Consider the following 24,200-nt stretch of genomic DNA (forward strand, 5'->3'; position numbering starts at 1 on the left):
TGAGGATAGGGCTTCAACTCGTCCACATGATTCCTTTTGCATTTGTGGGTGCTTTCCTCGGACGAACCGTTTTCGAGATATTCGCTCCTAAAGTTTTGACATCACCCGACGTCCCAATCGCCCTTTGTGAGCATCTTCCTCCGACAATTTGTTCTTATTCCTTTCATTGAGACCTTTCTTCACAGTACCATAAAGGATAAAAGCCTGATAGAACTTCATGTCACAACGACCAGATGTGTCTTACTTAAAGCATCCTAAAATCGAAAACAATTGGCTGCCTAAAAAAATATGCATATAAAGAAACTCACTTCGTACTATGAGAAAAATTTTCTCAGGGAAAATTTGAGCCCGAGGAAACCTTGAGAAAATTTTCCCGATGTAGTCGTAATCAGAAATCTCACATTATAGGAAATTACAAGAACTCATTTAAAAAGAATATGCCCATACCAATAAGAAAGCCCGCTCTACGTACTTTGAGAAAATTCTTTCGTGGAAAATTAAATAAATAAACAGTCGGTGGGATGATACGGTAACTCGAGCGCCACCAGAAGATTCGGAACCCTGCATCTGGTCATGGTCGGCGGTTTCGAAACTGTGTCGGAGACAAAGGAAACGGCAAATCCAGGGAACGGGCAGCCAGGCACTGGTGAACAACTAAACGGTCGTTATTTTTCAAAGTGGGAACGGAAGAACAACCCCCTGTATAATTAACGGAATAAAAATGTCAAGGGCTTAACTTCAACTTAAACGACACTGTAATATGGAAAAACCCTGGCTGTAACTTTTGATCTAGTAGCCCAATCTTGGAACTGTTCGAAATTATGGATTCTACAGGCCACATTCTATGAGAAAATTTTTTTTCCGAGTCGATCTGAGACAATTTTTTTTTCGGGGCCCAAAAAAAAGCAGTGTATAACCTTCCTTTTTTACCAAAAATCGACTACACCAAAATTTCTCGGGAAAACACTTTTTCTTATTAATTTTGGTGCGTAGAATCCAAAACAATTCGTACTTTTTCGATTAGATTTCTCAATCAAAAGTTATAGACTAGAAACCAATTTCGAAAAAAAATTCAAAGGGCTGTAACTTTTGATCTAGTAGTCCAATCTTGGAACTGTTTGAAATTATGGAATCTACAGGTCATATTCTATAAGAAAATGTTTTTTTCCGGTCGATTTGAGACAATTTTCTCTTGGGGCCTCAAAAAAGGCAGTGTATAACCTTCCTTTTTTACCAAAAATCGACTACACCAAAATTTCTCGGGAAAACACTTTTTCTTATTATTTTTGGTGCGTAGAATCCAAAACAATTCGTACTTTTTCGATTAGACTTCTCAATCAAAAGTTATAGACTAGAAACCAATTTCGAAAGAACATTCAAAGGGCTGTAACTTTTGAACTAGTAGCCCAATCTTGGAACTGTTTGAAATTATGGATTCTACAGGCCACATTCTATAAGAAAATTTTTTTTCCGGGTCGATCTGAGACAATTTTCTCTTCGGGGTTCAAAAAAAGGCAGTGTATAACCTTCCATTTTTACCAAAAATCGACTGCACCAAAATTTCTCGGGAAAACACTTTTTGATATTAATTTTGGTGCGTAGAATCCAAATCAATTCGTACTTTTTCCAAATGTTATAGACTAGTGTTACATACAACTTTTTCGGTTTTTTTGACGGTCACTGAGTGACATGAATTCCAAATGAAAACACTGTGGTGCAAATAGCTGATGAAGATAAGGGCCATAAGGAAAATAAAAAAGAATTGAAGGTACTGGTGTAAATAACACTCCCTCCTCATTTCAGACTCAACCACTACCACCAAAACGGAAGAGTACGTTGAAGACTTGTATGAGGACTACGAGTTTGATGACAACCCAAACCAAGGGGAGGAGGTGACCGCTAAAGATAAATCATATGCAAATGGTGAGCATTTCTTTCTATTTCTTCCCATTACGCCCCTTTTCTTGCAGCCGCCAACTTCATGTACACCGTCGACAAAAATCCAAGTGACGAAAACGTCTTTTTTGATCACCACGAGCCGAACATGCTCTTCAATCGCTTTGGAGGTAATCATCTGACCTGTATCACCCCCCTCTTTCATTTGTAAGCCGCAGGGGAACCCATAGGACGCATTCCCATCGGTTTGAATGACATCTACGCCGACTATATGGATAATCGAGATTCCATCCCGAAGGAGCAAGGTAAGCCGTCATACTGGAAGATCTTAGACTAATCGAAACCTTTAGAAACAGTGATAGTGACCGAACCCCCCTTGGAGATAGGTAAGTTTATATAAAAAAACGGGGACGAGTGTAATTTCACATTGTCAGAATCTAAGACCTCGCGCAAGGACTGGGTCGCCATTAACCTGAATGATCTTAGGAGGCCCTCCCATGGTGAGTAACCCACTTTCCCACTAGTAACTAAATGTTGCTTTTAGAAAAAGACAAAGAGATTTCCACCAAACCACCTGAACATGCCACGAGTGAGTATCCAATTAACACCAATTTGTTTTGAATCGGCTTCGTTGCAGAATCCGCTACGCCTACCGAAGCTACCACTGTGCAATCTATGGGTAAGTGCCCCCTGTAGCGTTACCATTTTCTGTCAATTCGGTCATTTTTTTAGAGTCGACTGTCGATAAAATAAACCGGGAAGGTAAGTTTCCAAGAGTTTACGCCGCACTTGTTATTACCTCCTCTTTCAGTGCACGATATGATGCTATTTAAGTACATTGTGTATGGTAAGCGACGCATTTTCTTAAGCTTTGGAAGTCAAAGGTCTTTTAGCGCTGCTCCTAATCCTCGTGATACTCCTGCTCGCGTTCATTATCAGAATATGGCACTTGCTGGAGTACAAACCTTCGAATGATTTCCCACCGCCAGCGACACAGTATGTTAAGCTGCCCCAGCCTGTGACTCTTCCAACAGTAGAAGATGGTACAGAGTCGCTACTGCCCTAGTTGCCTTTTTTCGCTGAGTGCAGAGGAGCAGGTGAACCGGAGAGTGTCACTGTTGAATATGCAAAGCCGCGTTATAAATTATTTTAATAAATAAACTTCCATTTTTGATAGTCCTTGGTTTCCAGAGCCTGTCGAAACGAAAACGAAGCAAAAATCACCGTGTTTCACTCACAAGAAGCCATTTTGTGGGCGGTAGTCAATGAAGTAGGATGGTAGGGATCCTGACAGGGAGATTTTTAGGATGCATTCGGTCTTGGGCAACGATATAGTCAATGCGTTGTATCGGTTATTGGTTTTTTACTTCGAGCACTAATGCCAGATTAGTTCGGGTTTTGGATTACCAGAACAAACAGTGTGTAATAAAAAAAACTCGTAAAGTAATGAACGGTTAACGTCGAGTAAATCGTATTTCGTAGGGAGATTAAAACAGCCGTGCGCGGTCGAGGAGAAACTAATTAAGCGCGCCATTTTTCAGAGCTTTTCAGACACTCTGCTCTGCTCTGGAGATGGACTGAGAAGACTTCGAACGCTTTGGAAAGTATTTATTAGTAGAAATAGGCTTAACGTTTCTACCACTCTCTAGAAATTTTTGTTTCTTCATAGCCTTTGCAGAAGATTCCTTGGGCGTTTCTACTTTGCACAGTTTTCGGGAGTTACTTGAACCGAGCAAAGTGTAGATAGACCCGAAAGCACTGCGAAGACGCGCCTAGAACGATTGTGAAACTCTCAAGGGCGCTCTGTAAAGTTCCTGAAACTTAAAAAAAGATTTAGAACGCAATGAAAATTTAATATTACAATCGTTAGAAAGCTTCCCGTGTAAGAATAAGTCTTTTCCCGGTCGATTTAAGCAAATTCATTTTTTCGACCCAATTTGTAGGCAAGACTATAACCTTTGCTTTTCGCCAGAAATCGACTACTCCATTCAAACGTGACTTAGCCTTAGCCAGAAATATCCAGAAAGCTGTCTAGAGCTCTAAATTGTGCCTCAAGTCCATGCCTCCAAGTCTTGGCCCCACCGAAGGTTGCTAGTCTCCCGCAAGGTCCATCCTTTTCAAACGTTTATGGACCCTTTACAGGGGTCCGTTAACTTGGCCCCCCCACTGAGAGATTTCATAGTCGTATTATTTTGAAATGGATGCGCTCGTTATGCGCTCATATGCGCCACCGATAATAACTCTTGCGCCATTATCGTTTTTTAGAAATCCGAAAAAACATTTGGGGGGGGGCCAAGTGAACGTAGCCCCCCCCCCCCAGTACGTATTTTGTCCCTTGTAACTAGGTCACCTGATACATTTGGTTATGCGCTCAATTGCGCCACTTGAATTAAAGCTAGCGCCATTACGGTTAAGCCGTGACAAATTTTCAAAAAGTGGGGGGGGGGGCCAACTTAACGTTTTTAAAAGTTACTTTTTTTTAACATCTTTTCATACGAAATTGTACTCTCAGGTATGCGCTGAAATGCGCCGTAAAAAGATATCTTTGCGCCATTATTGTTTTTTGGTTATCCTTAAATATATTTGGGGGGGGGCCAAGTGAACGGAATCCCCCATAACGCATTTTGCTACCGGTATTTGTGCCACTTGATACATCTGGTTATGAGCTCAATTGCGCCACTTGAATTAAAGCTAGCGCCATTACGGTTAAGCCATAAAAAATTTTTAAAAAGTGGAGGGTCTAACTTAGCGTTTTCAAAAGTTATTTCCGGAAGTGCGTCCATTTTGAAAATATTTTACATCGATTCGGCCTTCGGAGTAACTCCTAAATACAAATTTTTAAAAACCTACCTATTTTACTTTCTCAGAATCGTTTAACTAAAGCTCCCAAAAAAACACCCTGTATAGTGTTTCTGAAACACTATAATGGCGCCAAGATTTTTGTTTACGGCGCATTTTAGCGCATGATGAAAGGTACGATGTAGTAGAAAAAACATGTTAAAAAACGTAACTTTTGAAAACGTTAAGTTAGCCCCCCTCCCTTTTTAAAATTTTTTTATGGCTTAACCGTAATGGCGCTAGCTTTAATTCAAGTAGCGCAATTGAGCTCATAACCAGATGTATCAAGTGGCACAAATACCGGTAGCAAAATGCGTTATGGGGGATTCCGTTCACTTGGCCCCCCCCAAATATATTTAAGGATAACCAAAAAACAATAATGGCGCAAAGATATCTTTTTACGGCGCATTTCAGCGCATACCTGAGAGTACAATTTCGTATGAAAAGATGTTAAAAAAAAGTAACTTTTAAAAACGTTAAGTTGGCCCCCCCACTTTTTGAAAATTTGTCACGGCTTAACCGTAATGGCGCTAGCTTTAATTCAAGTGGCGCAATTGAGCGCATAACCAAATGTATCAGGTGACCTAGTTACAAGGGACAAAATACGTACTGGGGGGGGGGGCTACGTTCACTTGGCCCCCCCAAATGTTTTTTCGGATTTCTAAAAAACGATAATGGCGCAAGAGTTATTATCGGTGGCGCATATGAGCGCATAACGAGCGCATTCATTTCAAAATAATACGACTATGAAATCTCTCAGTGGGGGGGGAGCCAAGTTAACAGCTCCAGAGGTTCGCTAGCTTTAAGAAAGGCTCACAATTCTTTGGAAAAGTTCCTAAAGTCTACCCAACGGACTTAGCCTTAGACACTTTAAACTCTGCTCAAGCTTTAGAAGTGCTTCCTGGAGCATGGAGTAATTTATAACAGTTTTAAGCTGTTCCAGAGCTTCGTAGGTTCTTCTCTTCTTTGTGGTGGTAGAGCGTTGGGTTATAAATCCGGAGGTCGGGAGTTCGAATCTGGTTTGAGGTGAATTTTTCATCTGTGACAGAGATGGGAATTACCCAAGGAATTACCTCACACTACAGCTGTGACTGTATTAGGCGTCAGGCGAAAACTTATAATCCGCCATATTGGAGCTAAAAAATTGTTTGATTGTATGATCAATATACATTGTCATGTCAAATTATGATAAATGTCAGTTTTATTTAAAGATTCTCGTTCAAAACTAACGGCGCAGAGATGATAGTTTAAAACTTTGACATTTCAGTGTGTTCTGTCACTTCTTCTACCTCGTCGCGTGTTTCGAGGGAGCCTGTCTTGGGGTACAGAACAAAATCACACCTATAATATACTTTTACATGAATGCAAAAATAAATACTTAATAAAATAATATACAGGCATACCCACAAACATGATTCAATAACGGTACTCAAACAGAAACTTGGAGCACGCCAAAACGTAAATAATAAGAAATTGTGCATGAAATTCAAACATTAACGGTTAGTACGAGACGGAATAAAATGACCACCTTTTCAAACAGAGCAAATAAAATAAACATTGAGAAAAATCCGCCATTACTCGAGACCTCGGATCGGGATCCAGTTACCAGTTGCTTTCTGGCGAGATTCGTCGTGAAAAATCCCCATGTTCGGCAGCTGCGCAGAACGATTGTTGTATATACAGAGTGTTTCGCATCTTTCCCATCGTACCAATTGTTTCTGATGTAGTATATCTCAGGTGAAGTCAGTCAGTTTGTAAAATTCCTATTAGGGTGCACTGTTGCAAACAGGGCCATAAAGCCACTAGATATAGAAAGTACCGCAATCATCCGCCATTTTTGGGCAAATTTGCTGCCAACTTAAAAAAATTGACAAATAAATTCTGAATAGCTGTAATTTTTTATAACCTAACTTCATAGTACTGTCATGTTGTATACAGATATCTCCAAACAGGTGGCACAATCCTTAACATTAAAGTTACTAGAATCTGGTAACTTCCGCCATTTTTGGGAAAAATCATGCGTTCTCTCTCTAACACACGAGCCGAATGTGACTTTACACGGCCACTGTTTTTCCAAAGTTCGTTTCGTACGTACTGCTACAGTAGGGAAATTTTTTTATTTAACGGCATCGAAAGGGCAATCCTATTCCAATATTTCCAAAAATTACGTTCTTTCTGCATTCTGCCACACGAGACTACAGAAATTTGTCGAATCTATTCGTCGTAACCACCTGGGTTTATCAAACCATGTTATTGATAGTAACTTCGATACGGAAACTAATTTCCTCCATGACTCAGAAATGACTTTTCTTGACAATGAGCTTTGGTCGCATTGTGATAAAGATCTCCTAGTAACAATTTTAATTAAAAAATAAGCAGTACCATACAAAAACCATTTTGATTAATCATTTTTTGGATATGGATTTCTCATTCTTAATCCTACTTCTGATGATTAAACTTTTAAATTGAGTACACCAAAAACCTTCCCTTGAAAAATACGACCACACCCTTTATACATTTTTATTGATAGGAATCGAGATAAAGCCTTTTGATACAGTTGTGAACCAAAATGAAAAGCAGAAAACCACGAATACGGAAATAGCGAAAACCGCAATCTATTCCCACGTGGTACATTACTATTATTATTATCACTAAACCGCACTATTGGCGTTCCCCTGGAATTACAAAACCTTTTGTGCAATACAAATACCAAACCTTTTAAGAATCTAGTTTCTTTAACATTACCATGGATATATTGAAAAACATTAGAACAGAATCATATATTAATTATTAAAGAATTCCGCTACACTAACTTCTACAGTCGATAACGCACTCAAGCAAAATGTTTCACCAAGAAGGTGACGAGCAAGTTACAGGTGACCAAGATGAAAAAGTTGCCTGAAAGAGAAATATGAGTCTGGGTCTCACAGGGCACCGAAAGACTCACTTAGGCTTGAGGATGACGCGCCGCCTTCTGTCACTGGATCATGGGGTATCGGCTCACCCCCAGATGGCTCACCTATAGAACACGACTTGGATTTCTGTTTAGCTTAAGAACGTTGAAGCTTACCTGAGTCGGCACCAGCGCCATTGTATCTAGGAGCTAAAGGTGGGGGCGAAGTCTCCGCTTTTTGGCCTTAAAATGAAATCCGTCTGTGATCAATTGGCGAAAGTACGGACTTACCGGCTTCCGCTGGAGCATGTTCCTCGACATGTGTAGCATTGGGATGTTCGGTTGGCTCATCTGCTGCAAATTAGATCTAATTATTCACTTATACAATCATAATACGCATACCGAATGCCAGGACAAACGCAAAAATGCTCAAAAGTATGAAGGATCGTAGGGACATTTTCGCTTGTACGCGCCGTGCAGCCTATGGTACAATTAACTTGCTTCTGCGATTAATAGAACTAATTAAGTTGCACAAATAAAGTCGTTATCGAACGACTTCCGTTACAGATTTTGAGATACTATACATTAAATGGAGATTGTGGTTTTTTAACACATTGCCCGATTAATGGGTTTTAAGGTCAAAATTTTTCTGTATCCCAATGGATTTTTTTATACAAATTAAGTCCAAGTAACACTCAAAAAATGAAATACTTTCCAAGCAAATTGGAAGAAAGTTTGGACAAACTCTGGCAAGCTATCGAGCACCATCCCAGGTCACTAAGATCTTTGCAAATATGTTTCCAGCATTGAAGCTACCCTTCAGAGATATTTCGGTGTCTTCAAACCCTTTTGGTAACGTTCCATGTCCGTTCTAGATCTATCAAAGTCCTCTCCAGGGAGATTTACCTCTCATAAAACCCTGAGATCTTTCGCATGTCCGGAACGATCTACAATACTCCCAAAAGCTCTGCACGGGGCTTATAGGGAATACTAAAAACTCAATGGAAAACGCTAGGAAACCCTGAAAAGCTGTCGAGCACCATCACAAGTCACTTGAGATCTTTGAAAAGATGTCTCTAGCATTGAAGCTACCTTTCAGAGATATTTTGGCCCCTCCAAACCCTTGTGGGAGTGTTCCATGTCCGTTCCTAGATCTATCAAAGTCCTCTCCAGGAAGTTTTACCTCTCATAAAACCCTGAGAACTTTCGCATGTCCGGAACGATCTACAATACTCCCAAAGCTCTGAACGGGGCTTATAGGGAATACTAAAAAGTCAATGGAAGACGCTAGGAAACCCTGAAAAGCTGTCGAGCACCATCACAAGTCACTTGAGATCTTTGAAAAGATGTCTCTAGCATTGAAGCTACCTTTCAGAGATATTTTGGTCCCTCCAAACCCTTATGGGAGTGTTCCATGTCCGTTCTAGTTCTATCAAAGTCCTCTCCAGGATGTTTTACGTCTCATAAAACCCTGAGAACTTTCGCATGTCTGGAACGATCTACAATACTCCCAAAAGCTCTGAACGGGGCTTATAGGGAATACTAAAAACTCAATGGAAAACGCTAGGAAACCCTGAAAAGCTGTCGAGCACCATCACAAGTCACTTGAGATCTTTGAAAAGATGTCTCTAGCATTGAAGCTACCTTTCAGAGATATTTTGGTCCCTCCAAACCCTTGTGGGAGTGTTCCATGTCCGTTCTAGTTCTATCAAAGTCCTCTCCAGATGTTTTACGTCTCATAAAACCCTGAGAACTTTCGCATGTCTGGAACGATCTACAATACTCCCAAAAGCTCTGAACGGGGCTTATAGGGAATACTAAAAAGTCAATGGAAGACGCTAGGAAACCCAGAAAAGCTGTCGAGCACCATCCCAAGCCACTTGAGATCTTTGAAAAGATGTCTCTAGCATTGAAGCTACCTTTCAGAGATATTTTGGTCCCTCCATACCCTTGTGGGAGTGTTCTATGTCCGTTCTAGATCTATAAAAGTCCTCTCCAGGAAGTTTTACCTCTCATAAAACCCTGAGAACTTTCGCATGTCTGGAACGATCTACAATACTCCCAAAAGCTCTGAACGGGGCCTATAGGGAATACTAAAAAGTCAATGGAAGACGCTAGGAAACTCTGAAAAGCTGTCGAGCACCATCCCAAGTCACTTGAAATCTTTGAAAAGATGTCTCTAGCATTGAAGCTACCTTTCAGAGATATTTTGGTCCCGCCAAACCCTTGTGGGAGTGTTCCATGTCCGTTCCAGATCTATCAAAGTCCTTTCCAGGAAGTTTTACCTCTCATAAAACCCTGAGAACTTTCGCATGTCTGGAACGATCTACAATACTCCCAAAAGCTCTGAACGGGGCTTATAGGGAATACTAAAAAAGTCAATGGAAGACGCTAGGAAACCCTGAAAAGCTGTCGAGCACCATCTCAAGTCACTTGAGATCTTTGAAAGATGTCTCTAGCATTGAAGCTACCTTTCAGAGATATTTTGGTCCCTCCAAACCCTTGTGGGAGTGTTCCATGTCCGTTCCAGATCTATCAAAGTCCTTTCCAGGAAGTTTTACCTCTCATAAAACCCTGAGAACTTTCGCATGTCTGGAACGATCTACAATACTCCCAAAAGCTCTGAACGGGGCTTATAGGGAATACTAAAAACTCAATGGAAGACGCTAGGAAACTCTGAAAAGCTGTCGAGCACCATCACAAGTCACTTGAGATCTTTGAAAAGATGTCTCTAGCATTGAAGCTACCTTTCAGAGATATTTTGGTCCCTCCAAACCCTTATGGGAGTGTTCCATGTCCGTTCTAGTTCTATCAAAGTCCTCTCCAGGATGTTTTACGTCTCATAAAACCCTGAGAACTTTCGCATGTCTGGAACGATCTACAATACTCCCAAAAGCTCTGAACGGGGCTTATAGGGAATACTAAAAACTCAATGGAAAACGCTAGGAAACCCTGAAAAGCTGTCGAGCACCACCTCAAGTCACTTGAGATCTTTGAAAGATGTCTCTAGCATTGAAGCTACCTTTCAGAGATATTTTGGTCCCTCCAAACCCTTGTGGGAGTGTTCCATGTCCGTTCTAGATCTATCAAAGTCTTCTCCAGGAAGTTTTACCTCTCATAAAACCCTGAGAACTTTCGCATGTCTGGAACGATCTACAGTACTCCCAAAAGCTCTGAACGGGGCCTATAGGGAATACTAAAAAGTCAATGGAAGACGCTAGGAAACTCTGAAAAGCTGTCGAGCACCATCCCAAGCCACTTGAGATCTTTGAAAAGATGTCTCTAGCATTGAAGCTACTTTCAGAGATATTTTGGTCCCTCCAAACCCTTGTGGGAGTGTTCCATGTCCGTTCTAGATCTATCAAAGTCTTCTCCAGGAAGTTTTACCTCTCATAAAACCCTGAGAACTTTCGCATGTCTGGAACGATCTACAATACTCCCAAAAGCTCTGAACGGGGCTTATAGGGAATACTAAAAAAGTCAATGGAAGACGCTAGGAAACCCTGAAAAGCTGTCGAGCACCATCTCAAGTCACTTGAGATCTTTGAAAGATGTCTCTAGCATTGAAGCTACCTTTCAGAGATATTTTGGTCCCTCCAAACCCTTGTGGGAGTGTTCCATGTCCGTTCCAGATCTATCAAAGTCCTTTCCAGGAAGTTTTACCTCTCATAAAACCCTGAGAACTTTCGCATGTCTGGAACGATCTACAATACTCCCAAAAGCTCTGAACGGGGCTTATAGGGAATACTAAAAACTCAATGGAAGACGCTAGGAAACTCTGAAAAGCTGTCGAGCACCATCACAAGTCACTTGAGATCTTTGAAAAGATGTCTCTAGCATTGAAGCTACCTTTCAGAGATATTTTGGTCCCTCCAAACCCTTATGGGAGTGTTCCATGTCCGTTCTAGTTCTATCAAAGTCCTCTCCAGGAAGTTTTACCTCTCATAAAACCCTGAGAACTTTCGCATGTCTGGAACGATCTACAATACTCCCAAAAGCTCTGAACGGGGCTTATAGGGAATACTAAAAAGTCAATGGAAGACGCTAGGAAACTCTGAAAAGCTGTCGAGCACCATCCCAAGTCACTTGAAATCTTTGAAAAGATGTCTCTAGCATTGAAGCTACCTTTCAGAGATATTTTGGTCCCGCCAAACCCTTGTGGGAGTGTTCCATGTCCGTTCCAGATCTATCAAAGTCCTTTCCAGGAAGTTTTACCTCTCATAAAACCCTGAGAACTTTCGCATGTCTGGAACGATCTACAATACTCCCAAAAGCTCTGAACGGGGCTTATAGGGAATACTAAAAACTCAATGGAAAACGCTAGGAAACCCTGAAAAGCTGTCGAGCACCACCTCAAGTCACTTGAGATCTTTGAAAGATGTCTCTAGCATTGAAGCTACCTTTCAGAGATATTTTGGTCCCTCCAAACCCTTGTGGGAGTGTTCCATGTCCGTTCTAGATCTATCAAAGTCTTCTCCAGGAAGTTTTACCTCTCATAAAACCCTGAGAACTTTCGCATGTCTGGAACGATCTACAATACTCCCAAAAGCTCTGAACGGGGCTTATAGGGAATACTAAAAAGTCAATGGAAGACGCTAGGAAACCCAGAAAAGCTGTCGAGCACCATCCCAAGCCACTTGAGATCTTTGAAAAGATGTCTCTAGCATTGAAGCTACCTTTCAGAGATATTTTGGTCCCTCCATACCCTTGTGGGAGTGTTCTATGTCCGTTCTAGATCTATAAAAGTCCTCTCCAGGAAGTTTTACCTCTCATAAAACCCTGAGAACTTTCGCATGTCTGGAACGATCTACAATACTCCCAAAAGCTCTGAACGGGGCCTATAGGGAATACTAAAAAGTCAATGGAAGACGCTAGGAAACTCTGAAAAGCTGTCGAGCACCATCCCAAGTCACTTGAAATCTTTGAAAAGATGTCTCTAGCATTGAAGCTACCTTTCAGAGATATTTTGGTCTCTCCAAACCCTTGTGGGAGTGTTCCATGTCCGTTCTAGATCTATCAAAGTCCTCTCCAGGAAGTTTTACCTCTCATAAAACCCTGAGAACTTTCGCATGTCTGGAACGATCTACAATACTCCCAAAAGCTCTGAACGGGGCTTATAGGGAATACTAAAAAGTCAATGGAAGAAGCTAGGAAACTCTGAGAAGCTGTCGAGCACCATCCCAACTCACTTGAGATCTCTGAAAAGATGTCTCTAGCACTGAAGCTACCTTTCAGAGATATTTTGGTCCCTCCAAACCCTTGTGGGAGTGTTCCATGTCCGTTCCAGATCTATCAAAGTCCTTTCCAGGAAGTTTTACCTCTCATAAAACCCTGAGAACTTTCGCATGTCCGGAACGATCTACAATACTCCCAAAAGCTCTGAACGGGGCTTATAGGGAATACTAAAAACTCAATGGAAAACGCTAGGAAACCCTGAAAAGCTGTCGAGCACCATCCCAAGTCACTTGAGATTTTTGTCTCCAGCATCGAAGCTACCTATGAACCTGGCACAACATGTAATATTTAAAAAAATGGAGCATTTAATTCGGGGATAGGGCACTTAATTAGCACCTAATTAGCACCTAATTATGCAATATGTTTGATTGTGTGAGAATCGAATCCGGGCCGCCCGCCTGGCAGGCGAGCATTTACCACTGAACCACCGATGCTTATTTAACGTTTACAATGCACTCGATAAAATGGAAAAATGGCGATATCAAACTCAATTAACCGGTTTAATTAATTAATATGTAATAAGCGTTCTCAATTAACTATTTGATTGCAAATTAGGCCATGGTAAAAAGACGATTTTAACCTCGCGAGGCAAAAGGACAGTTAAATTAAAAGGACCTTTGCCACGCCGATCCTTGAAAGCGCTTGTGCAATCAGTTTGGTATGGGTAACAGCTATCATGAAAAAAGAAAAACCCCCACCCAGTACAAAATAGGGACTGTTTTTCGGGATCACGCCGATGGGATTCCGTATCACCTCCAAAGTTTGGCGTGATCCAGATAACAAATTTCTCGGATTCTTTGCAAAATAAGTGGAACGTGATAAGATACATAATTACGTAGTTTTTATATGAAAACATGTGACGTGGGTGCTGTTTTTATCGGTTTTATAAACAAATTTACGCTTAGAGATAAATGGGCCCAGCTTGTATTTAGGATTTTTGGATAAACAGTGGATGTGCATGTCTAACCAAATTGTGGGCACTTTTCAAAAATTCAAAAATCTCGTCCAAAATATTTTCTAAACGTTCTAAGAATCTACGGAAATTCCAAAAAGTCTGCAAACGAAATGATAAATCTCTACGCTACCTATACCAAAAACGACACTGTTTTTGGTTATACAGGGTGGACATTTTGTCTAAAACACCTCAGTGTATCTTCAAAACAACTTTTTTTAAATAAGCATTCTATAGTGTCCAAAATTATAAAAAGTTTGCCACCAATTCACATATTTTAACACTGTGGTCGGCGGCGTACGTCTGCAGAGTCAAGGGAGGTACCTATATATATATTTTGTACCACTATTTTTTGTTACATTTCTTTAAAGTGAACGCATCTTATGATGCTATATCCAAAAAAGTGTACTCTTCAATAATATGTGTTGAAAAATAGTAGTTTCCCCCCAGCAAACTATAATTAGTTTACACATTTTTTACAATCGTCACTTCCATCATGAAATACTCATTCGAATGAAACCCTCATGTGATATACTGGGGAGTATTCCATACCCCTCCCAGCCTTCCCTCCGGTGCTACGTTTTTACGTCACACCCTAAGCCCTGGGGAAGATTCGTGATAAAAAACCATCCTACTTTTTTGTCTGGACGAGTGTTATGCTCCACACGATCGTGATGCACAAACAAACTCATGGGAGTGCTAACGCTAAATATTTTTGGATGATAACTTAGTATCGGGGAGGGGGGGGTCTGGAGCGTATAGGACCCTCCCCCCCTCATATATATATATATATATATATATATATATATATATATATATAGGAATTTTCCCACTGGCCAACCATTTCAAGCAAAGAGAGACAATTGGAGGGGGAGAGGGGGAGACAGTCGGTCAATCCACTCAATATCTACCGTATTGTCTTAATTTTGCCATTTTGAAGTCACGAATATCACAAATTCACAGGAAAGCTTGCACCTCTAAAGGTAAGTGTGACAACGTACCAACTATTGGCAAGCAGAAACTATATGAACAAATACATTCTTTCCATCTGCACAATGTTAGTAATTCTGTACAGTCTCTGCAGACAAAAAAATCTCAACGAAAGATAAATAAATTTCGTCTGGCGTTTCTGAGTAATCAAATTAATGATTGAGGTAATCCGTTTTAAAAGACAAAACATCTGTTGATAAACGTCACATGCTGGTCTAAAGGTTATCATCAAGTTCCTATATACATATAAATCGCACTGGATTCCTCTTATTCATATTTGAAAAGGTTTTCGAAGCATACAGACGCTGCCACAAGCACAATATGTACTACAACGATCGTCATCTAACAAAAGAGTTTGAGGAGAAGGCCAAGGCCGAGCTGAACGAACTAGATGGCAACAGAGAGGAGTGCTGGAATGAAATTGAACGTTGGGCGTTGGACAAGTACCAGCTAAAGTTTCGAATTGGTAAGACACCTGCTTCGTTGAAGGTTTGCGAAATAATCCTCATCGGCCATTCCAGGCGATCTTTGGTTGCTGAACACACTACGTTCCTGTAAGTTTAACGCCAACAGCGCCAAGAAGAAGCTGGAAGCGTATCTCAATCTGAAGTGTGTGGCGCCAGAAATGTTCGGAAATCGTGATCCTGCGTTGGCGCACATTCAGGAGCTGCTGAATAAAAGGTGGGTAAGGCTTTGGGAAGGTTCCATCAGTTAGTGAGTATTTTGCTTGCAGCGCGCTGATTTCCTTCGGTACTCCCGATCAGGATTGCATTTTGATAAGGTGGGGGGTTCTTGAGCCCCACGTAACGAAAATATCTGATGTGCTTAAACTCAGCTCCATGCTTCTCGATGTCTACTTAAACGAAAGTGAGACCTGTATGCTGGTCGGGCAGCACGTGATCATTGACCTGGAGGGATTCACGGGTTTCATGAAGCAACTCACGCCGAGGTTTCTCAAGAACGTCTTCTGCGACTTCTTCAACGCTTACCCGTGTAGAATCAAAGGTCTGTACATGATCAACACCACGAAGCTGCTCGAAAAAACGTTGAAGTTCGCGAAGCTGTTCATGAGTGAAAATATGGCATCTACGACCCACGCCTTTGGAATGAACTACAACGAACTTTTCTCGATCATCCCTCAAGAGTATTTCCCGAGGGAATACGGCGGAAGTTGCACATCAGTGGACGAGCTTGCAGGTAACACGCGTATAACTATATAAAGCGTCCTCCTACAAATCACTATCGTTTCAGACGTACTGAAAGAAAATCTAGGAAGAAATCGCAAGTGGTTTCTCGATAACCCACTCCATACTACACATAGTGGCGATAACCTCAAGCGGCGCAGAAGTCAGACAATGTTGCATAATTTTTATAATTTATTTTAAAAAAATGAGAAAGAACCGTAATCGAACTGCTTGATCAGTAAAATCAGACCAAGTCAAAACGTCACTCACGATCTTGACCCTAGACAATTACGCAATGCTTAGACGATTAATTGCAGTGTTTATATTAAATATGGCAAAACAGCATTAAGTATTAGAAGAGGTTGGAACCGGTTACCGGACTGGAACTGGAACCGGTTGAATTTACAAGCGCCTCACTTGGAATCGGTGTAGTTATTCAAGAAGTTACCGTTACTATTAGTGCCAAAGAACCGGTTTTTTTGTTCTAAAAGAAGTTTTAATAAAAGCTGTTATTTTTTGTTACAATTAATAATAATTTATATTTTTTATTAATAATTTTACTTATTTATGTTGCAATCTTTAAAAACCGGAACCGAAATTTATTGAGGTCACAGACGGAACTGTGCCGGAACCCTCAATATTAATCCACAATTGCGGGGGCTGTAATTTTTGTAGTACATCAAATATTTGTATATCGTTATTCGATTATGTATACATGACCCGTAAGCAACCCTTAAATTGCTCTTTAAGGTTAAGGTTCCCTTTGGGTTTAAAATTACGAATTTTATTAAAAAATTCAGTCTCATATGAAAAGTAATCCTCGATTGCGGGGGTTGTAATTTTTGTAGTACATCAAATATTTGTATTTCATTATTAGATTATGTATACATGACCCGTAAGCAACCCTTAAATTGCTCTCTAAGGTTAAAATTTATTAGAAAATTCAGTCTCATATGAAAAGTAATCCTCGATTGCGGGGGTGTAATTTTTGTAGTACATCAAATATTTGTATTTCATTATTCGATTATGTATACATGACCCATAAGCAACCCTTAAATTGCTCTCTAAGGTTAAAGTTCCCTTTGGGTTTAAAATTACGAATTTTATTAAAAAATTCAGTCTCATATGAAAAGTAATCCTCGATTGCGGGGGTTGTAATTTTTGTAGTACATCAAATATTTGTATTTCATTATTAGATTATGTATACATGACCCGTAAGCAACCCTTAAATTGCTCTCTAAGGTTAAAGTTCCCTTTGGGTTTAAAATTACGAATTTTATTAGAAAATTCAGTCTCATATGTAAAGTAATCCTCGATTGCGGGGGTGTAATTTTTGTAGTGCATTAAATATTTGTATTTCATTATTCGATTATGTATACATGACCCATAAGCAACCCTTAAATTGCTCTCTAAGGTTAAAGTTCCCTTTGGGTTTAAAATTACGAATTTTATTAGAAAATTCAGTCTCATATGTAAAGTAATCCTCGATTGCGGGGGTTGTAAGGGCTGTAACTTTTGAATTAGTAGCCCAATCTTGGAACTGTTTGAAATTATGGATTCTACAGGCAACATTCTATAAGAAAATTTTTTTTCCGGATCGATCTGAAACAATTTTTTCTTCGGGCCCAAAAAAAGGCAGTGTAATACCTTCCTTTTTTACCAAAAATCTACTACACCAAAATTTCTCTGGAAAACACTTTTTCTTATTAATTTGGGTACGTAGAATCCAAATCACTTCGAACTTTTTCGATCAGATTTCTCAATCAAAAGTTATAGACTAGAAAAAAATTCAAAGGGCTGTAACTTTTGAACTAGTAGCCCATTATGGCGATTTAACTCTTGTATTGGGAACAGATACTTTATTAAAATCGTCAAAAATCTAGGTATAGGTATACCAAAGAGGTATATGGACGGCCCTCCGTTTACCTGCCCTGCCCTTTGGCATTCCAAAAACGCTATGACGCAAAGGAATAGGCTATAATACAGGAGCGAAATGAAGGACCCGCGCCTTAATTACATGTTCCCCAGATCCCCATTTGTTTTAAGGTTATGTTGGTTGCATAAAATTAGGCGCCCTTTGCCAGACACTACACGTAATCTCGTTTACTGAACTATTTTATTACACAAAATGTAAGAAACATTGAAGTCATTTGAAACATTGAAATCTTTAGGAATGTAACGACCCATGTCGTATAAATGCTCACTTAATTTGGATAACATCGGTTTCGATACGTCATACACAATCACGTTTACATTGGAGAACCACTCCGATGCCAGGTCCGATGTTTTGTTTTCCACTCGAAACAAGACTTTGGCCACGATAGACTTAACGTCATCAATGTCCAAAGTCAAGTTCCTCTCCATAATCCAAAGCAAAATGACATCGGCCGGATTCCTAGGATCGTGACACTGTAGCACCACTCGGACGGGACTAAAAGGCGCATGGCAGCACAGCTTAAGCATCGCAATCACGTCGATTAACGCGCCGTTCTCGACTCCGGCGCCGAAATTCGCAGTGTTGAACCAAACCTTGCAGGCGCCCTTCTCTCGAGTTCCAATCCACGACGAACACTGGGGGCAGTACAACGTCGAGTCGTCGGTAACGAGTTGGAGTACGGTCGAGTCGAGATACGCGAAGTAATCGCCGTACAAGACTTGCGTGCGCTTCGGTTGCAGATCGGCGAGAGCCACGTGCGAGTGGCAAAACCAATCGGACTTATCGCCGTTTTCTGGCACGGGTAGCGCACTGTCGAAACGGATCGGAGGCGCCAACGCCCCGGAACACTCCGCGCACGAAATGCCGTACGTTTCGCCTTGCCGCAAGAACGGTTTTCTCGGCGGAATTCGATCGGTAGTAGTCGTCGGCAGTAATTCGCACTTTAGCGTCCCCAAATCGCCACGACGGTTTTCGGTGCCGAACCGAAATGTCAGTTGATCGCCGGCGCAAACGAGTCCGCTTAAACTATCGGGTACAATGCGAAAATCGGCACAGCGCACCTTTCGGTTGAGGGTGGCGGATCTCAGCTCGAAATGATCGGTATTTAGACGTACAGTGACCGAGTCGGCTTTGGCGAGTATGACGTAAACGTTCACCGATTGCAATCGGGGACGAACCTCCATCACTAAGGACTTGACGAGCGACATGCTCCCCGCGTTAGCACGCCCTTCTTTTCGAACTTGGCGACTAAGTTCTCGCCCTCGCGCACGATGAACGGTAACGTCGCCCTTTGGTAGTAATCGGGCACGAGCTCGATGTTGCTGATGACGTTCGAAAGCAGGTGGGACTTTTCCGTTTTCGTTCCGGGCGCGTCGTGATTTAAATTCGTGAAGTGAACGTGAAGGTGGTAGAAGGAGGGCTGGTAGTGTAGGTAGATGCGTAGTTGCGCTGCCGTTAAGCCGTATTTCTCGCAAATCGCCTTCTGTAAAAAACCACGGGGTGATTCCGTTCACTAAAACTAATCTCACCGTTCCGCTCTCCTTGAGATTCCTCAGCAGCGGCAGATGGGCCGCGGTGAGATCGCGCAACGATTTCAGTCCGTGCACACGAACTAAACCGAGCAAGTACAAGCTCTCCAACTTTCCGTCCCACTTCAGATCGGGTATTAAAATGAAGCCGTCCGTGTCGTCGGGGTCCTCGAAAACGATACGATCGGCTTCGCTCTTGTGGTCGAGAATGTTGTAAACCCACTACAACGAAAACTGTAACCGTCGTCGGGGAAACTCGACTCGTACCTGCAAGTCGAATTGTTCCTCTGTGATATGGGGCAGGGTAACTTCTTCGTAAAGTGCCGGCGTCTCGTCGACTAAGTACACGTTTTGGATCGAATATTTCTTAATGTGCTTCTCGGTGGCCGGATGAATGATCGTTGCACCGATTGCTGAAAGATGCCACTTAAGCCTTAAGCCTGAAACGAGTAGCTTACAGTTTAGCTCCAGCTTCGGTAGGAACTCGTAGTTGCCGTATATGTCGTTGTGGAAAATCTGCTTCAGGGATGATTTTTCTGTGAAAAATTCACTGTCACCGTTAAAGTTGGTCTCGGTAAAGCCGGTTTTTTCGAGTAAAACTAGAGCGGGTTCCTTGGAGTTGTGGAACACGCCTTGCAAACAGATAGACTTGCGATTAGTGTTATTGTAGAGGATTTTTTCCAGTTTGAATTCGGTTAAGTTGTTCAACGACTCGTGAATGCTAATTTGCTTGTTATCCTCTAATTTTCGCTTTTTAGAGGCCGGTGAATCGCAATTATTTACATCGTTTGCAGCAGGCGACTCCATTTTGAATTGTGAGGTTGTGTCTCCTGTCACGTAGTTCACTTTGCACCGTTGAAATTAGGGAGCGTATACAGTTAAAGAAAAGTGTACACTTAAGAAAACTGCAGTTTAGAGGGAGGGTACGTTTTGGCCCCCCTCCGTTTTTTTTATTTTTCTCAGAGCCCTAATGTACACATTTTTGTCAAATTATTTCATGTGAGCGGGTCAACTTCCCATGGGTAAAAATATCCAACAAACGATAATAAACGACCTGAAATTGGGTTCTTCAAGTGGAATTAGATGCCAAAGATAATAAATTTGTTTATACATAAAACATTATAATATAAGAGGACCATAAACAAGAAGCTGTACGTATACATATAGGAAAATAAATATCGTCTAGATCCCAAGAAGGTACAAAAATAGGAAAACTACCCAAACTAATAAACAATAACAATCTCTTATTTGTCAGTGCTAAACAAAATTATTGTTACTAAAACTAAATGCCTCGTACACATTCGCACCTAACACTTTCAATTTTTCGTTCGCTATCAGCTGCTGAATCAGGCTATTGATTAACGCGTTCTTCGAGAACAGGCCGTTGATGATCGGAATGAGCTTGGCCATCGCGACCTTAACGTCGGACGTGTGCACGAACTCGTCCTTCATGTTCGGGCCGTAAAACTCGGAGATCTGGTCGCATAGGGTGACGAAACTTCGATCGATGCACGATGTCATCAGGAGTTTCGTATCTTCGCTCTCCAGCAGGTCTAGCGTGTCTTGAACCTGCAAGTGAGAAATAGGTGTGTGATTTTGTCTTGCTGGGGATGTTTCATTTATTTTTCTTTCAAAAAAAGCAATGCATAAGAGACATATTATACACCCCTGTGAGGCTTGATAAGGGAGGGAATTGAAGAACTTGAGAGAAGAGTTTTAATAATGTTATATTTTTGAAAAGAGAATTTTATGTTATATTTTTAAATTAAAATATACAGGGTGGCCAAATAAGAATGCGAGGTACTGTATCTGGGAACCTGTCCATCGTAGAGGCTTGCAGTAAAAAAATTTATTACTGAAACGGCCACGAGAAAAACCTGGAAAATATTTTTAAGTTTCTGAAATGGCCGCTAGGGGGCGTAACTGCAATCTAAAATTTAAAAAAGTGATTTTTCTGTTAATTCCCCTATATTAACCTAACAAAAAAATGTCCGGTCTTTGAAGACGACGTTAATCTGAACCATTTTTGTTTGACAATTTTTCCTGTATCTCTAAAAATGAAGTGGTGGGGGGTATTTAAAGGTTTCCGTAAAGAACACCCTGTATCTTCGAAACGACTGAGCCGATTTTAACAAACTCGGGTTAATTGAAAAGTTATTCTTCGGCTACAAATATTACAATATTTGAAGTTTTGTTAGTTTCACATATCGCCGCTTGAGGGCTTTTTTCGACATTCCGACAGAAATGGTTAATTTTCTCGAAAAAATTAAATGCGTTGGAATGATTTTTTTTCATGAAAAAGTAGCTAAATGATGCCTAAACAAGTTCGCGAAAACCCCATGTCGATATCTTGTTCCTAACCTAAAATTTAGGCCAAAGAAAATTTTATACCCTCAAAATTTCATTTTTTTAAGCTAATTTTTCCGGAATTATTTTTATTATATAATTTGTGGTCCTAAGGTGGATCGATTTAAAAAAGGAAGCTTTTAATGCCGCCGTAAATGCTCGAAATGCTGGCCATCACGATATAAAAAAAATATACATATATATATCTCAAGATATCGAGATGCTGTTTTCGCGAGATTGTTTAGGCATCATTTAGGTACTCTTTCATGAAAAAAAAAATCGAACCAATGGATTTAATTTTTTTGAGAAAATGAACCATTTCTGTCGGAATGTCGAAAAAACCCCTCAAGCGGCGATATGTGAAACTAACAAAACTTCAAATAGTATAATATTCGTAGCTGAAGAATAGCTCTTTTGAACTAACCCGAGTTTGTTTAAATCGGCTCAGGCGTTTCGAAGATACAGGGTGTTCTTAACGGAAACCTTTGAAAACCCCCCACCACTTCATTTTTAGAGATACAGGAAAAATTGTCAAACAAAAATTGTTCAGATTATCGTCAACTTCAAAGACCGGACAATTTTTTGTTAAGTTAATATAGCGGAATTCACAGAAACATCACTTTTTTAGATTCCAGACTGCAGTTACGCCCCCTAGCGGTCGTTTCAGAAACTTAAAAATATTTTCCAGGTTTTGCTCGTGGCCGTTTTAGTGATAAATTCTTTTACTGCAAGGCTCTACGATGGATAGATTCTCAGATACAGTACCTCGCATTCTTAGTTGGCCACCCTGTACAGTGCTCCATTTAAAAAATGAGGTCCGATAACTCCTCCTCGGGACAAGTGTCAACCTAAATCTCTTTACTTACAAACATGAAACAGACGTGTCAATTGATGCAATGTTGCCATACTTACCACGGATTTGTAAACCGCGTCGTCGATGCCGTTTTCCGTAAAAACGTACTGCCTTAACTTGTTGACAGGATCCTCGCGTGACTCCCTCGCCGACACCTGAATCGCCCAGAAGATCTTCTCGAGCTCGTCGATTTTTAGATTGCGATTTAGCGGAATCGCCTCCAAGACGTTCTTGCTCTGCAAAGTGGACCGAGTTAATTTCGAACGCTCGCCGTACGACATGCATACTTTTTCGCCGAAGAAGGCGACTAACCTATCCAGTCCCGAATTGAGCAGGTCCTTGCAGTTGGACAGGTAGTTCTCTTGTAGGTCGGCCGATATCGAAGCGGGATCCCTGTAGAGGTAGCCGCCGACCATGTTGATCTGTACCCTTAGCATTACCGTCAGTATACTGCAGACGTAAACCAGGCACGTTACCTTCGTAAACACCAACACCTGGAAAGTAAACTGTTAGCGTCTGCTCCGATTTAGAGGGTATCACCTTCAGTCTCTCCCACAGCTCGAGTTTGTTCGCGGGATTCACGCGTAGCTCCGCTAAAATCTCGTCTATATCCGCAGTTGCCTTCATTAGCGATTCACTTAGGGGATTAATGAGGTTTAAAATCGTCTGATTGCACGTACGTTCCGTACTTTCGTAGTGCTGCTGCTTACGGGTCCGTTCGAAGAACTCCTTCGCCTCGTTTTGCTGCCATTCTTGCAGTCGGTGCTGCGCGTATCGCGTTAATAAGATCGAGCCTGAAACCAGGACGCCGCCGACGAAAAATTTATTGCGGTGACGGTTCAAGAACGCACCCAATTTGGAAAAGACACCCATTTTAATTAGTTTTTGAAGTGTGTGTGTCTGTGACTACATAACCTTACAATTTACGTTATAGCTTATTTTTAAAAGCACTAAAGATAATGTTAACTGTTGCAATAAAGTTTTTATAGCCTAAAGCACTGCATAATTAGCATAATTAAAAATCATTTACATTCTAAAAATCTAAAGACAGTAAATTCAAAGAAGTCATTAACACCAGTACTACCAATCCCACCAGGCAAAAGTAACTAACAAAATTACTAAATGCGTTTTTGATATACAGAGTGACTCACATTTTCATTTCATTCTACGCGTGTATACTTTGTTTGAAAATGACGTCATAAACAGTAAATAATTTGGGATAATCAACTTCGGTTTAGAGCTGATGTGAGCAAAATGGTTCAAAATGCGTTCTTGTTTTAAAAATGTATACATAATATTAGACACACTCTTAATAATAATTTAAAAAAGAAGATATGAATTTATCGGGTTATTCTGGTTACCTTTAAATATGACGAACTGATACGCGGAAGCTCGGCAAGTCCTTTCAAAGAGAAATTTCTCCCATAAAATTATAGTCTTTGGAATGCCACGCAGCCCCTTTTACCAAGAAATAAGACAGAGAGCAGAGCACCGGGGGGTCTGCTGTACTTACAAGTAGTTACAAATGCAACAATAATAAACCCGTTT

The 24,200-nt window shown here is 40.9% G+C and overlaps 6 protein-coding genes across 7 annotated transcripts; 2 read left to right on the forward strand and 4 right to left on the reverse strand.

Annotated features, from left to right (window-relative positions):
- Positions 1 to 573: 573 nt before the first annotated feature.
- LOC116179991 lies at positions 574 to 3,068 on the forward strand. Its single transcript, XM_031499813.1, has 11 exons — positions 574 to 646; positions 1,804 to 1,923; positions 1,971 to 2,066; positions 2,115 to 2,201; positions 2,247 to 2,282; positions 2,331 to 2,396; positions 2,441 to 2,485; positions 2,534 to 2,575; positions 2,629 to 2,658; positions 2,708 to 2,743; positions 2,790 to 3,068. Exons 1-11 carry the CDS (start codon positions 574 to 576, stop codon positions 2,960 to 2,962), a joined length of 804 nt encoding a protein of 267 aa, XP_031355673.1. The 3' UTR covers positions 2,963 to 3,068.
- Positions 3,069 to 7,499: 4,431 nt separating this feature from the next.
- LOC116181036 lies at positions 7,500 to 8,143 on the reverse strand. 2 transcript variants are annotated; one of them, XM_031501261.1, is made up of 5 exons: positions 8,030 to 8,143; positions 7,919 to 7,981; positions 7,805 to 7,870; positions 7,682 to 7,753; positions 7,500 to 7,632 (listed from the first exon to the last, which is right to left on the reverse strand). In XM_031501261.1, the coding sequence occupies exons 1-5, from the start codon at positions 8,082 to 8,084 to the stop codon at positions 7,568 to 7,570; spliced, it is 321 nt and encodes a 106-aa protein (XP_031357121.1). In that variant the 5' UTR covers positions 8,085 to 8,143; the 3' UTR covers positions 7,500 to 7,567. The 2 variants fall into 2 exon arrangements, with proteins under 2 accessions (XP_031357121.1, XP_031357122.1); XM_031501262.1 differs by having other exon boundaries at positions 7,919 to 7,978; positions 8,030 to 8,138.
- A 6,942-nt stretch (positions 8,144 to 15,085) lies between these two features.
- On the forward strand, positions 15,086 to 16,517 carry LOC116181402 (retinol-binding protein pinta-like). Its single transcript, XM_031501763.1, has 4 exons — positions 15,086 to 15,270; positions 15,326 to 15,485; positions 15,538 to 16,001; positions 16,056 to 16,517. The coding sequence occupies exons 1-4, from the start codon at positions 15,126 to 15,128 to the stop codon at positions 16,187 to 16,189; spliced, it is 903 nt and encodes a 300-aa protein (XP_031357623.1). The 5' UTR covers positions 15,086 to 15,125; the 3' UTR covers positions 16,190 to 16,517.
- A 1,568-nt stretch (positions 16,518 to 18,085) lies between these two features.
- LOC116180939 lies at positions 18,086 to 19,165 on the reverse strand. The gene has a single exon (XM_031501127.1). It carries the CDS (start codon positions 19,130 to 19,132, stop codon positions 18,092 to 18,094), a length of 1,041 nt encoding a protein of 346 aa, XP_031356987.1. The 5' UTR covers positions 19,133 to 19,165; the 3' UTR covers positions 18,086 to 18,091.
- On the reverse strand, positions 19,079 to 20,281 carry LOC116180940 (m7GpppX diphosphatase). The gene is made up of 4 exons (XM_031501128.1): positions 19,912 to 20,281; positions 19,721 to 19,866; positions 19,454 to 19,675; positions 19,079 to 19,407 (listed from the first exon to the last, which is right to left on the reverse strand). The coding sequence occupies exons 1-4, from the start codon at positions 20,258 to 20,260 to the stop codon at positions 19,111 to 19,113; spliced, it is 1,014 nt and encodes a 337-aa protein (XP_031356988.1). The 5' UTR covers positions 20,261 to 20,281; the 3' UTR covers positions 19,079 to 19,110.
- A 396-nt stretch (positions 20,282 to 20,677) lies between these two features.
- Positions 20,678 to 23,735, reverse strand: LOC116181128 (peroxisomal biogenesis factor 3). The gene is made up of 4 exons (XM_031501405.1): positions 23,193 to 23,735; positions 22,940 to 23,146; positions 22,712 to 22,888; positions 20,678 to 21,022 (listed from the first exon to the last, which is right to left on the reverse strand). Exons 1-4 carry the CDS (start codon positions 23,523 to 23,525, stop codon positions 20,711 to 20,713), a joined length of 1,029 nt encoding a protein of 342 aa, XP_031357265.1. The 5' UTR covers positions 23,526 to 23,735; the 3' UTR covers positions 20,678 to 20,710.
- Positions 23,736 to 24,200: the final 465 nt, after the last annotated feature.

This window comes from Photinus pyralis, unplaced genomic scaffold, assembly GCF_008802855.1.
Source record: "Photinus pyralis isolate 1611_PpyrPB1 unplaced genomic scaffold, Ppyr1.3 Ppyr1.4_LG9, whole genome shotgun sequence".
In the NCBI taxonomy this organism is placed as follows: Eukaryota; Metazoa; Arthropoda; class Insecta; order Coleoptera; family Lampyridae; genus Photinus; species Photinus pyralis.